Source organism: Pinus tabuliformis, chromosome 8, assembly GCF_031772625.1.
Source record: "Pinus tabuliformis cultivar Carrire ecotype Pingquan chromosome 8, CPIR1, whole genome shotgun sequence".
NCBI lineage: Eukaryota > Viridiplantae > Streptophyta > Pinopsida > Pinales > Pinaceae > Pinus > Pinus tabuliformis.
Genome location: NC_142294.1, coordinates 1,730,931,508 through 1,730,947,306, shown reverse-complemented (window position 1 = coordinate 1,730,947,306; position 15,799 = coordinate 1,730,931,508). Strand labels below are relative to the sequence as shown.

Genomic DNA, 15,799 nt, shown 5'->3' with positions numbered 1-15,799 from the left:
GGTATTATATATATATATATATATATATATATATATATATATATATATATATATATATATATATATATATATATATATATATATATATTATATATATATATATATATATCTATATTATATATATATATATCTATATATATATATATATATCTATATATATATATATATATCTATATATATATATATATATCTATATATATATATATATATATATATATATATATATATATATATATATATATATATATATATATATATATGACAGATAACTGTATCTCTCATTAATACTCATACTATATATGTAGGGTTTGGTTGGCAACTGTTATTTATCAACAAGTCAATTTCTCTTTTGCAAAGTAACCAATGTTGGGTTTTTCATGAGGTCTAAATCTACTAAACAATTGTACACACACTTGTGGTTTTTAATTAAAGTTTGTTTTTAAGTTAATAGGAGGAATACACCCGTTCCCTTCTTTTGTTGTTATTACAAATACTATGATTATTATGTTTGCATATTGAACATGTTGATTGTTCAATAGGTTTCAGTTATTTGTTAAGAATTTTGGGTATCTATTTGAAGTTTTCTTTTCATCCACATCATAAGTTGTACTGGAATTTATATGGAATTTTTTGTTGTATAATTATCCAAGTTGTGTTTCTTCCTTACTTTGATTGTATGCAATTATAAAATATCAGATTCTTGACATGCATGGTTATTGAATGTACCTGTTATTAAATTTCTAAGGTCTGTGCACATAACTTCTTTCGGCATATCATAGTTAATTTCCATTTGTTTCTGGTCATTAACTAAATATTTGTATGGTTATAGGAGGTTCACGTTTCTCTCCTATAAGTAATATTTTCAACCTATAGGATTGGAAGGACTACTCTTGGGCTACCAATAACCAGCTTGGTCCGGGAGCTAACCTCTTGTAGGTGACATGAATATAAAGAAAATTATCCTTTCTTATTTCAAATTTCATTAACTTAGCTGACTCTACCTATCAAAGATTAGTTCTGAGCACCCAGTCTACTATTCCTGATGCAATTCATTCAAGATAGGTATTATTTTCCCAAACTATAACATACCTCTGCCCAAAAAAGGAATATTTATCAAGAACAAACATACACATATGTATAATAACTTTTAACTTAGGCAACATAAATATGGGGCGTAAATGTTGGAGTTCAATCTTTTTTGATATAATAACTTTTAACTCATGTAAATGTTAGAATATTATATATATATATATATATATATATATATATATATATATATATATATATATATATATATATATATAACCGTCTCATTAAAATTTTCCTTTTTCATTTTCCATTAAATTAATGTTTTTTTTCTAACTTTTTTTATCATTTTTAATGTTTTTTTTGCAAGATGTCCCAACCAGGGATTTTGCTTGCCATGAGGTCCCCTTTACCCATTAGCAACAGTCACAGAGGTCCTAACTTTTACAAGGAATGTTTTATTTTCTTATTCCTTTCTCCCTTATAGGATTTCTCAATCTTAACAGGAAACAATGTCCCTATAGGATGGGAAGATGATAGTTTAAAAAAAAAAATCCTTATGCTGGATGCCCAAAATCACATGTTCTCCCTTCACAATGTCTCGACTACTTCTTGCTACACATGGTAAGTTGATTAAGTTTGTCCCTTATTAGATTTTTCTATTTACATAAGTATTTTTATTTCCAATTTTTATTCGTAGTTACATTACTATCGATTAGAATTAACCATCCCCTTTATACTGCCTTTTCCTATCCTCTGCAGGGTTTTCCATGGATCTTCCACACACAAGGATTTCCAACAACAGTAACTACTTCCTTCCTACACTTTCGGAGTTAAGTCCTCCACATTCCAAGTTTGTTATTGAATCATTTATTTCTCAACCTACATAGGTCTTCTCTAAGACTAGCACGTCCAATGTTCCCTGCAATTTTTTTTCTAAATTCTATTTTCAAGGATGAACCCCTTGTTTTTTATGTCATCTATAAGGCTTAATTATGTCATGTCACTCTTGTGCATTCACATGCTCTATTTATTTTGTTTCTGTCAATATATTTTGATTACAACTTGTCGAACTTATGATACAGTGTTATCTAACTAAAATTAATTCTCTTTATAATAAGACCACTATATTTCATATGCAAGAGCAATTGTAAACCTATATTTAATGTGCATACTAGTTGCATACTGCATATTTAATGTGCATATAGTTGCATACTGCATACTGTAAACCTATATTTACAATGCATATTGCATATTGCATATTTAATGAAGCATACTAATTGTTGTATCACATTCACATTCATGCTATTATTTTGTATTTAGCTGTTGTTGCTTTACTCCATTCAAACAAATAAAAAATAAAAATAAAAAAGTCGAACCATTCTGGTACTTACGAAGGAAAGAAAATCCTTCCAACCCAAGCCAATTTTGATCAAAATAACCACAACACGGCACAACACCGTTGCTCAAATGCATCGAAAAACATTTGATCCCAACACCAAACCACTCCAATATAGATTTTTGACACTTCCAACAATGTCCTTTACACTTCCCTTCCTTTTGCTAGCCCGCAAACCCTTCAAACGCATCTAGGAAATGCAAATAATGCATCGTTCTCCCACCCAACAACCAAGAACTGATAGGCGACGCCTTCTTCATGCAATGCATCCCATTCCTCCTTTCAACCTGTCGCATTTATTTTTTTCCAATATTTTAATTCACATTTCATAAACTTATCCATTTATTATTTAACAAGTTTTTCCATTATATTTTTTTTTAAATATTCTTTTAATTATTTCCTATGTTTCATTTTTTATGTGTTACTTCATATATTATTCTTTTCATTAATTTATAATGTTTTTTCAGCTCGTTATATTTTTCAATTCATTTAACAACAACTTTATTTTATTTTTTCCTTTCGATACATTCTTTTCTATAACAAATTGTTTAATTTTTCAATCAATATACTTTTTTGGTCAAGTCCCATTAGCACAATCGGTTGAGGATGGGTCTCATCAACAAGGCGACCCATGATCAAACCTCACAAAAGTTGTTGCGCCTGTGCTAGGTGGAGGAGACATGCTAAAATCCAATCAACTTGGGGTTGTTGTGGCCCATGCCGGGTGCGATCCCTGGGTAACTTTGACAGCTTAGATGCCCCTAGGTCGCGGTTTCTCAAACCACAAATGAAGCCTAGAAAAACACAGACAACTTGAAAAACAAAAAGAAATCAATATACCTTTTTTTTAACAACTTTTTCTATTAATAATATATATGTGATTCTTTTTATTTTTTCAATATATTTTCTTTTTATTTATTTTTTTCTAATTTTCTTTTTTACTTTCTTCTATTTTTTTTTTTATTTTTTTTTTCATGTTTTTTTTTCCTCATTAATTAGCTTTTCCATTTATTTCAAATTTTTCTTATTTTAATTTTTCCTCGGTGCAAATTACTATTTAGAATTTCATTGTTTGTTTTTTTCTTTTTAGATAACTCTCTTTATAACATTATATAATTTAATCTATTAATAATTTTTTATTTAATTTATATGTTTCTTTTCTTTTAATTTTTTCTTTTATTCTATAATATCGCTTAATTAATAATAATTATTATTTTTAATTAAAAATGGTTATTATTTTTTAAAATTAAATTCGAATTTCTTTTCTTTACCTCATTAATTATTTTTTCTATTTATTTCAACTTTTTCCTATTTTAATTTTTCTTACGCCCACGTGATTATTTATAATTTCATTATTTTTTTTCTTTTAAATAAATCCCTTTTTTTAACATTTTAAACTTTCATTTATCAACATTTTTTTATTTAATTTATGTCTTATCATTTTTTTTCTTATTCTATAATATCATTTAATTAATAATTATTATTGTTTTAATTAAAAATTATTATTATTGTCATGTTTTATTAGCACAACCCATTGAGGATGGGCCTCATTCGCAATGCGACCTAGGATCAAATCACGGGGGTGGTTGTTCCTTGCGCTAGGGGAGCAGACATGCTAAAAAATCCAGTCAACTTAGCGCTGGATAGGCCTAGGCCGAGTATGATTCACGAGTGACTATAATAGATTAGATGCCCCTCAGTCTCGACTCTTCAAGCCATAGGCTTGGTGAATCAAAGACAACTTACAACTTGACAAACAAATAATCAAAAATTGTTATTAAGAAAAGTCTTTCGGTAGAAATCACATAAGATAATTTTTTGACCGACACGTTTCAAACCAATAAGTGTGGTTCATCTCTGGACCAAATGAAGAGGCAGACCATGGAAAAGGCTTAAATAGAAAGCAATGTAGAGATTATAATTTCAAGTAACAACTATATTTGAACAATAATATTTAAATTATGATATTAATTTATTATTAAAAACATATACTAATAAGTAATGGCTATATTAAACGACTAGTCTTTTATGGGGAATTCTATGAGTAAACTTGCGGTGTCGCCATGGGTTCCCCCCTCTCCCTTGTGGTAGCTAATCTATTCATGGAGGATTTTGAATCAATGGCCTTAGCTTCTTGTCTTCTTCTGCCTAAGATGTGGCAGAGGTTTGTGGATGACACTTATGTCATCTTGTCCCATGGTAAGGAAGAGTTTGAGTTGTTTTCCTCCATCTTAACAATCAATCTAGTTCCATAAAGTTCACCATGGAATTTGAAGGTAATGGTAGTTTGTCATTCCTTGACGTCCTCCTCTCAATGAATGATGATGGATCTTTTTCTCATGTGCTATTTCATAGGAAAACTCATACATAACAATATCTTCATGCTAATTCTCATCATTTCCCAGGTCAAAAGCTTGGTGTTCTCAACACCTTAGTGACTAGAGCTTTAAGAGTTTCTAATGACAACCATCTCAATGAAGAGAAAGCACATCTCCTAAGTGTTTTCTTTAATAATGGGTATAGTAGACACCAATGTACTAAGGCTTTTCTCAAAGTTGAAAAAGGTCCTAGTGCTAAGAAAGATACCAAGGACCGATTTTTTGGTGCTCATCTTCCTTTTATCCAAGGGACCACTGACAAGGTTGCAAGGACCCTAAGGAAGCATAAGGTGGCTTCAACATTTAGACCATTAAATACCATCCGGAGCTCCCTTAGATTTGTAAAATACCTAGTGGAACCTGAGAATATAAAGGATGTTTACGTTATCCTATGCTCTTGTGGGACTCCCTACACTGGTGAGACGGGTCACTTGATTAATCAAATGATTTGTGAGCATGTTGCTGACATCAAGCATGGCAGGACCTGCTCCTCTACTTTGGCAGATCATGTAGATAAATCTAAGCATCACATATGCATTGAGGAGGCCCAAGTTGTTGCTAGGGTTAGTCATTTCCATGATCATAAATTGAGGAAGGCCCTAGAAATCGAAAAAAGACCCAATAATTTGAATAAAGACGATGGTTGGATTATTAATAGAAGTTGGGTCCATGTCCTATCCTCCTACTTTTTTAGGTTTCTTTGTGGGATTTATTTTGTTTGTTTATTTATCTATGCATGTATTGGTGTCTTTTTTATAGTATTTGTTGTTGATTTATTCTTTATTAGAGTTTATTTGCTTGATCCTTCATGTTTTCTTAACTATTTTATCATCCTATTCGTTATTAACTCCTTTTCAGTATTTTTATTATTTGTTTAATGGACATCAACTCTATATTTTATTGTTGACCCTGTTTTATTTATTAATTACTTTTCTTTGAATATATATATATATATATATATATATATATATATATATATATATATATATATATATATATATATATTATTTTTTATTTTGACTGGTGTATAGTTTTGTTTTATTTTATTTATGTTCCATTAATTATTTTTATTTATTAAATGATCTTGTCTTGATTAGGGTCTTGACTCTGTTTTATAATTTTTGACTTCCCTCCTTGTTTGGATTTTGACTTTGATTTCTTTTATCTCTTTTTTCTTCTTTTTTCGATTATTTCCCAATAATAATAAAAAAATTAATAATATTTGATTTTAATAAATTAATTTAAATATTATTTTTGAAAAACTAGTTGTTTAATATAGTGGTTACTTATTAATATTTGTTTTTAATAAATTAATATCATAATTTAAATATTATTTTAAAAAATTAACCGTTTAATATAGCCGTTACTTAATAATATTTGTTTTTAATAATAAATTAATATCATAATTTAAATATTATTGTTCAATTATGATCTCTACATTGCTCTCTATTTAAATCTTTGTATGGTCTATAATCACCTAGTTGGTTCGAAAGGTGTCGATCAAAAATTTCTCTTCTGTGATTTCTATCAAGAGACTTTTCTTAATTCATTATGGATCACAAAAGCCTGAATTCAAAAATTATTATTATTTTTATTAAAAATTATCTTATTTCATTTATATTTATTATTATTTTTTAATTAAAAATTAATTTTTTTTAAATTATTAATAAATTAAATTCTAAAAATATTTAATTGAAAAAATAATAAAATTATAAATAATAATTTTAGCCTAATGTAAAATTAATGTAGATTATATATTTATATATATATATATATATATATATATATATATATATATATAAACTCCTCCAACTCCGTGTCGATCTACCACTCACACAAAATATAGACGAAATATATTCCAAACATATTCACACCAAATTGAATGCCACTCATCAAATTAAATTAAAAATAAAAATAAAAAATCAACCGACCATCCACTCGAAATCTATATATATATATAGATATACATATACATATACATATTCACCTATTAGCAAATTATTTAAATTCTCTATTCAATAAGACAAGGATATTTTTCATATTATTATTTGCAGAATATAGTTTTAATTAATTTTTTTTTCTAACCTAAGTTATTTTTTTGGCTAGTAAGAGAGATTCCACACATGGTTTTAATTTTAATTTTTCACTTTACATGATAATGAAATTTGGTAAGAATAGAAATTAGTGTAAAAAATAAATTTAAACAAAAGCTTAAATCAAACTAAATAATTTGTTTCTTTAGATCCGATAAACCAAAATGTAATGCCCCTAGTTAATCGTTAGGGATTAAATTAAAAACAGTAAATTTAACTGTTGGTTATGGTTATGATTGGTAAAACTGAGTAATTATTATTGCTGTGACTGTTTTAAATTAATTATGTTGATGAATGTTATTGGTAGTCATTAAGTGTGATTTGGAAAATAAAAAAACAATTGTCAATGGTTATAGAGCTTCCTCATCAGAGGGATATTGGAATTAAAATATGACATCTGTCAGGAAAAGGGAAAAACCCTAACTACTTACAGATGACAGTTGAGAGCCTCATAGAGGAGGGATACTTAATGTCAAGAAAAGAAAGAAAGGGGGTTGCTACGTCTGGTAAGGACCAGATAGCAAGGCTTGTGAAAAATTGCCATTGGGCAGCGAACGCTATGTCTGGTAAGGATCAGATAGCGTATGTTGGGAAGCAGAGAACTCCCTGAAACTGCTATGTCTGGTAAGGACCAGATAGCGTAATTCTGGCGGTGCCAGAAAGACTGTAGACAGCAAGAATCTTGAAAGTTGCTTGGGGGTGGAAGGTCGAGGAGGACCCTCCTAAGGTCGGGATTTTTGACAAGCGCACTAAGAGGTTTGCCTCGGAAACAGGTATGTATGATCAAGATTTGGTAGTTTGTATATGCTCTCGAATTATTTAAAGTTATGACTGAGCAGGAAACTGCGAATGAAATAGAGAAAGTAGCTTTTGAAAAGCAAGTAGTGAAAGACCTGAGTTAGGTTGAAAACATTTATCTGTGAAAGAATGAAAACCTCTGCTCGTTGGCCATAAAGAAAGAACAGTCAAAACAGAAATATGAACGAAACCCAGAACATAGAAATGACCACTGACTTTCTTCTGGAAAAGAAAAACCTGGGTCGATGGAGCAACTGTAAAATGGAAAAGATATTTTTCGGGAACAATTATCATAGTATGTGAATCTAACAAATGATAATACAGAAGCCTGTGTTATAAACTCATGGAGCGACTTCATGTAAGCAAAGAAAACGATAACGAGTCAACGAAATAGATAAACTGTGAGCCTTTAGGATAATTTTCCCAAAACAGTGACTCGTTAAATACAGGAAGTAGTAATATATTTGGAGCATGCGTAATGGGTTCACCCAGAATTATGTCCTAACCCTGTGCCAACGCTCCTAACTCATAGAGGAGCACCATTGTGAAATGGGCGGCTGTAGCCGGAAGGGAACAGGGTAGGAAGTCGACGATTAGTCGCTAAAAACAGAAACATTAAACCATAATTAACCAGTAACACAGCATGCAAATTTGGAAATGATAACTTCACTTGAAATAGTGATTTACAGGAGTGCTGTAGAACGGACAAACTTAGCGAAAATTCCAATGAATAACTACATTCCTAAAACAAAGTAAATATTGGTAATAACCCATCAAGAAACTCCGAAATCCATTACAAGCCATAACACCTACTATGAAATATACATATACAATCATTAACCAGACAAGAGAAATTTACAACTGCTGTAATCGCTCTTAAATATGAATGTTCGCTGTAGGGATTAACCCTCGGCCCAGTATCAATACAAATGTAATAGAAATGCATGTCGCGAGCGCAACCCGGTTGGACATTGCCGCCATAACAGTTCTGGGCGGTAATCAAACAATACCACGGGAAAACCCGAACGGGTTTCCGTCTAACCATTTTCAGGGGATGAATTCAAAATAACAATAAACGGATACAGTAGCTCAAACATTGTCTCGGCAGCATGCCTAGAGCAGTTGGAACCCCTTTCAGAAATTCTCTCATAACTAGATTTAAGGCATCGTTCCTCTTACCGGAAGCGGAAAAGGGATGGAAGGGGAAGTTCTCCACCATGCGCTGGTCACGGCACCCGCATCCTGTACCTGAGACGGAGGAAAAACCAGGAAAACCATGAGCGAATGAGTATCAAATTCATAGCAAGTAAAAGAATAAAAGATAATATCTCAGAGAAGCGTTGCTGTGAGCTAGGAGGCACGTTTACCGTGGCCAAGGCTGGCAGGCGGACCTCCATCTCCACCATGGACAGTATGTAGGGACCTGCACTGTGCAAAAGGCTAATCGCCAGAGACCGCTAAGGATCAGAACCCTGTGGAAATGAGCGGCATGAGGCCAAATGCAAATGAGAAAAACCCTTAAGATTTTATTTCATACCTGGCTACGATCGACCGTCGATTTGGGAACTCCATCTCCACCGTAGGAAAACTGGCGCGGACTCTTCTGTCACATGGCTCATACGTGCCTTGTACGAGGCGCATTGATCCGCCTATAGCGTTGGGAACGGGGTAGCAAACCCGCATGCCACAGCTTAAGCCAGCTGGCTGGCTCTCACGTTGCACCGCGCCAGGTGGGCATCGTGTGCAGCATACGTATTGATGTGTTAAGGAGCGGTGATCAGAAAACGTTCGCCGGAGCAAACTTTCCAAACAATACCATAAATTTAGATCTGACGGAATAACGTTGGCACAACTAACCACTACTGACAACCGGAAATCATAATGGCAAATTGCAAGACCGCAGGACGAAGACTTAAATGAATTTCAAATCATTTAATCAAATAAAAAGGGTAAGTACATCCAGGCAATCCATCGGATCCTTCTCGAGACAGTGGATAGGGTAAGCCTAACAATTAACCGAATATCATAATGTTCCATAGGCATGGTTACACACATATGTTTAATTCCAATCCTGTTCACGTATTTACGATTACCATGGATAAAAGCTTAGGTATAATATTGCCTTGTGTGATAAAGTAATGCGACTAAGATTTACTTGCCATAAACAATGTTCATGTAATGTTAATGTAATATGAGTAAATAATTTTTTTTTTATGGTAGGGGTTTTACAAGTGGTATCAGAGCGAGGTTGCAACTCTGTGACCTCGGGACAACCATGACTGGGAAAACTGTTACAAATAATTGAATTAATGAGCAAGTAGGGGGTCATCCCACGATGTATTGTATGTAGTATCTGTGGAAAATGAACTAATTTTCTGAACAGGTGACAACAGAATGAGGAGAACGAGCAGCGCTCCTCATGGAAATGTGGACAGACCAGACAACGTCACGCACCCTCAAGGAAATCCAGAAATTTGGGTGCAGTTGGGGGAGGAGGCACGCAGCACCAATTTGACCATACTGGAGACGGTCCAGGAATTGAAGAACGAGATGGCTCGGTTGCGTGAGGACAACACCAGATTAACCATGGAACAGGAAAGGATCCTGAAAAGTTTATCAGATAAACAAAACCAGCATCAGCCCAACCCCAGTCCGGAGCAAAAACATGTATCAGAAGAACAAGATTACCATACTGATCAGGAAGAAACAGAGGGAAGAGCGGAGGCTCGAGGTGAGAAATCTGACAACGCTTCTGAACATCAAACTTCAAAAAGACAGCGGATAGAACTACAAGGGGAGTTTCGGAAGATTAAGCCGCCGCATTTTGATGGGGAGTCCGAGGAGGCTGCGGAAGCCTGGTTAATAAACATGAACAAATATTTCCAAGTTTACGAATACGACCACCATCTTAAGGCACGGCTGGCTATTTTCCAGCTACAGGCCAAAGCTACATTATGGTGGGAGGAAGTCAAGATGGTGCGGGGAGTGAGTGAACAGGATATAACTTGGGAAATCTTTCAGAAATACTTCAAGGAGAAATACCTGACTGAGCGCTTTTACGATGAAAAAGCACGGGAATTTCATGATCTGCGGCTTGGGCAGCAGACCATGGATGAATTCATTACCAAATTTACATCTCTACTCCGCTATGTACCATACATACGGGAGGAAAAGGCAAAGGTGCAGCGGTTTGTTAGCAGTCTACCCCAAACGATGCGGGAAAGGATTGAATTTGATAATCCGAAGACCATGGATGAAGCGATTCGGAAAGCTAGGATATGCTATCAGCAGAATAAACAAAAGGGAGAAAGTTTTGGGAAGCGTTGGGTGGATAAGAAGGGCGGCAAAACCACTATGGGAGTTAAGGGAGCTCGTGGCAGTTTCAGCAAAGGAGGCTCAAAAGGGCCCAGCAGTAGGAATCAGTTTAGAAACCAGCTCAGATTAAAACCACCCAATGAGCCCAAATATAGCGAGCAGCCGGGCAGAGTTGACAATGAGGGGACAGCTAGACCGCCAGTACAGTGCTGGGGTTGTGGCGGGCCACACTATATTAAGAACTGTCCTCACCGAAAGGGTAGTGAGCAGGTGTCTCAGGTTTATGAAGCTTCCACAGTGGGAGATGTAGCTCGGTCCATACCAAGAATAAACGCCGCTCTCGAAGACCGTCAAGCTGATTACCAGCCAACGATGATAGAGTTCGAAGGTAAGATTTTTGATCGAACTGTTTCTGTTTTAGTAGACCCAGGAGCTACATTAAGTTATGTTAGCCCCAAAGTAGTGGAAAGCTGTAATTTACAATCTGTTAAGTTTAAGAGTCCCTGGTTGGTTCAGCTAGCTACCGGGGCCAAAAGGCGGGTGCTGGCCAAGGTCAGCAACTGTCCATTAAAGATAGCTGGACAGACAGTGACAGCAGAATTAAATGTACTTCCTCTCGGCTCCTATGATGTGTTAATTGGAATGGACTGGCTGGAAAAGCGATGGTCCATATTAAATTGCAAAACCAAGACAATTTCTTATCGGGATGAGCTGGGAAATGAACAGGAAATTCAGGGTATCCTGAAGCCAGTACAGATCCGGCCAATTACTGCCTCACAATTGGCTAAATGCATCCGGAAAAAGTGTCAAGTATATGCAGTTCAAGTGGGTCATGCCAAATCTGAAGGAAAAGATAATGCATTGGAAAGTATACCGGTAGTGCAAGAATTTGCAGATGTGTTTCCCGAGGAAATACCAGGACTGCCCCCTAAAAGAGATTTGGATTTTACCATAGAGTTGGTGCCTGGTGCAGCCCCAGTGTCCCGGGCACCGTACCGGATGAGTGTGCCGGAATTAACAGAATTAAAGATGCAGCTGCAAGAGCTGCTGGACAAGAAGTACATTCGTCCCAGCGTATCGCCTTGGGGAGCCCCAGTACTGTTTGTTAGGAAAAAGGATGGGACTCTCCGTATGTGCATAGATTATCGACAGCTGAATAAATTGACAGTGAAAAATAAATATCCATTACCCCGTATCGATGAACTGTTCGATCAGGTAAAAGGGGCGACGATATTTTCAAAGATCGATTTGAGATCTGGATACCATCAAATCAGAATTAAGGAAGAAGATATAGCCAAAACTGCTTTTCGAACCCGATATGGGCACTATGAGTTCGTGGTGTTGCCTTTTGGGTTGACCAATGCACCTGCGACATTTATGTGTCTGATGAATAGTGTATTTCATCAGTATTTAGATAAATTCGTGTTAATTTTTATTGATGACATACTGATATACTCTCGGAATATTAAAGAGCATGAGGAGCATCTCAGACTTGTGCTACAAACTCTACGGGAACATCAGTTATACGGAAAATTTAGCAAATGTGACTTTTTCAAAAAGCAGATCCAGTATTTGGGGCACATCATCACCGAGGAAGGCATTGTTGTGGACCCTGAAAAGATTAAAACCATAATGGAATGGCCAACACCGAAGGATGTGGCAGATATCAGATCTTTTATGGGGCTGGCCGGATACTATAGGCGGTTCGTGGAGAGTTTTTCCAGGGTTGCATACCCCATCACCTCCCTGCAAAAGAAAGGGAAAATATTTAAGTGGACAGCGGAGTGTCAACAGAGTTTTGAGCAACTCAAACACTTGCTCACCACTGCACCTGTGCTGAGTATTGCAGACCCGGAAAAAGATTACGTAGTCTGCACAGACGCAAGCAAAGAGGGTGTAGGTGGGGTGCTGATGCAAGAGGGAAGGGTGATCGCGTATGAATCCAGAAAATTGAAAGAACATGAACAGAAGTATTCAGCCTATGATCTGGAACTCACTGCTGTAGTACATGCGCTGAAAATGTGGCGCCATTATTTGGTGGGAAGGAAATTTTTATTGATGACAGATCATCACAGCTTAACTAGCTACTTAAGTCAACCAACTTTAAATGCTAGACAAGCTAGGTGGGTGGACTTTTTGGGCAGCTTTGATTTTGAAATTAAACACTTAAAAGGAAGAGAAAACCGGGTGGCGGATGCATTAAGCCGGAGAGCGCATTGTCTCTATGAAATTGGCTTTAGTGAAGGACGGTCTACCCTTAGCAAAGAAATTATAGAGGCTGCTGAGCAAGATCCAATTTACCAGCAAAAGAAACAACTTGTGCAGAACTCAAACATCCACCTCATGCAACAAGGTTATGAACTGAACGCAGCAGGCATTTTATGTTACAAGAAAAGAATATGTGTGCCCGACCGGAGCGATATTAAGAGAAAAATTCTGGATGAAAATCATAAAAGTCCTTATGCGGGACATCCGGGCTATCAAAAGTTAATTACTTCGCTTCGAAAGGAATATCACTGGCCAGGCATGAAAAGGGATGTAACGGAATATCTGGCACGATGCATAGAATGTCAGCTAATTAAAGCTGAACATCAACATCCCGCGGGTTTGCTACAACCATTACCCATACCAGAATGGAAGTGGGAAGTTATTACCATGGATTTTATTACAGGGTTACCGAAGTCCAAGAGGAACAATGACTCTATTATGGTTGTCGTGGACAAACTCAGTAAGACAGCCCACTTCATACCAGTTCAATCTACGTATCGTGCAGCCCAAATCGCAAATGTTTTTATGCAGAACATATTTAAGCTCCACGGTCTGCCAAAAATTATAATATCCGATCGCGATGTCAAATTCACATCAGCTTTTTGGAGGACCTTGTTTGAGGGTCTCGGAACTCAATTGAATTTTAGCACCGCATATCATCCGCAGACTGACGGGCAGACTGAGCGGGTGAATCAAGTGTTGGAGGACATGTTGAGATCTTATGTGATGCAACAACCCACTCGGTGGGAAGAGTATTTGCATCTTGTGGAATTTGCTTACAATAATGGATATCACGCATCCTTGCGGATGAGTCCATTCGAAGTACTTTACGGCAGGAAATGTCGCACGCCATCCAGTTGGAGTGGACCGGAAGACAGACTCATGTTGGGTCCTGAAATGCTAAAAGAGATGGAGGCAATGGTTAAGAGAGTGCGGGCTAATCTAAAAATAGCCCAAGACAGACAAAAAAGTTTTGCAGATCGTAAAAGGACCTTTAGGGAATACCAAGTGGGAGAACATGTATATGTCAGAATTCGGGCAAGGAGAAGCGCTTTACAATGGAATGGTTGTGCCAAATTGGCACCCCGTTTTTGTGGACCTTTTCAGATTTTAGCGCGGGTGGGGCCAGTAGCTTATCAGCTAGCCCTACCTAGCCACATCCGGGTCCATAATGTCTTCCACGTGTCAGTTCTAAAAAAATATGTCTATGACCCTAAACACATAATTAGCTGGCAGGACATACAGGTAAGTGGATATTGTGAGAAACTTAAACTGAAAATGTTCGCCAGGAGAAACACTGATTAGATTATTGTGTGTTTCAGGTGGAACCGGAAGGAGAATTCCTAGTCGAACCGGTGAGCATATTAGATCGGAGAAGGGTCGTGCTGCGGAAACGAGTCATCACCCAGGTTAAAGTGCAGTGGCAGCACTTTGGGCCAGAAGAGGCCACCTGGGAGGATGAACAGAGCATGAAAGTAAATTACCCTGAACTGTTTATGGGTGAACAACATCGGGACGATGTTGAGCTTCAGGAGGGGGAGATGTAATGCCCCTAGTTAATCGTTAGGGATTAAATTAAAAACAGTAAATTTAACTGTTGGTTATGGTTATGATTGGTAAAACTGAGTAATTATTATTGCTGTGACTGTTTTAAATTAATTATGTTGATGAATGTTATTGGTAGTCATTAAGTGTGATTTGGAAAATAAAAACAACTGTCAATGGTTATAGAGCTTCCTCATCAGAGGGATATTGGAATTAAAATATGACATCTGTCAGGAAAAGGGAAAAACCCTAACTACTTCCAGATGACGGTTGAGACCCTCATAGAGGAGGGATACTTAATGTCAAGAAAAGAAAGAAAGGGGGTTGCTACGTCTGGTAAGGACCAGATAGCAAGGCTTGTGAAAAGTTGCCATTGGGCAGCGAACGCTATGTCTGGTAAGGATCAGATAGCGTATGTTGGGAAGCAGAGAACTCCCTGAAACTGCTATGTCTGGTAAGGACCAGATAGCGTAACTCTGGCGGTGCCAGAAAGACTGTAGACAGCAAGAATCTTGCAGGTTGCTTGGGGGTGGAAGGTCGAGGAGGACCCTCCTAAGGTCGGGAGGTTTGACAAGCGCATTAAGAGGTTTGCCTCGGAACAGGTATGTATGATCAAGATTTGGTAGTTTGTATATGCTGTCGAATTATTTAAAGTTATGACTGAGCAGGAAACTGCGAATGAAATAGAGAAAGTAGCTTCTGAAAAGCAAGTAGTGAAAGACCTGAGTTAGGTTGAAAACATTTATCTGTGAAAGAACGAAAACCTCTGCTCGTTGGCCATAAAGAAAGAACAGTCAAAACAGAAATACGAACGAAACCCAGAACATAGAAATGACCACTGACTTTCTTCTGGAAAAGAAAACCTGGGTTGATGGAGTAACTGTAAAATGGAAAAGATATTTTTCCGTGAACAATCATCACAGTATGTGAATCTAACAAATGATAATACAGAAGCCTGTGTTATAAACTCATGGAGC

At 36.1% G+C, this 15,799-nt stretch overlaps 1 protein-coding gene across 1 annotated transcript; it reads left to right on the top strand.

Moving 5' to 3' along the window:
* Window positions 1–9,375: 9,375 nt before the first annotated feature.
* LOC149243003 (uncharacterized) lies at window positions 9,376–15,553 on the top strand. The gene is made up of 8 exons (XM_089371096.1): window positions 9,376–9,424; window positions 10,078–11,288; window positions 11,526–12,104; window positions 12,225–12,347; window positions 12,573–13,010; window positions 14,600–14,686; window positions 15,341–15,424; window positions 15,491–15,553. The coding sequence occupies exons 1-8, from the start codon at window positions 9,376–9,378 to the stop codon at window positions 15,551–15,553; spliced, it is 2,634 nt and encodes an 877-aa protein (XP_089227222.1).
* The last annotated feature ends 246 nt before the right edge of the window (window positions 15,554–15,799 follow it).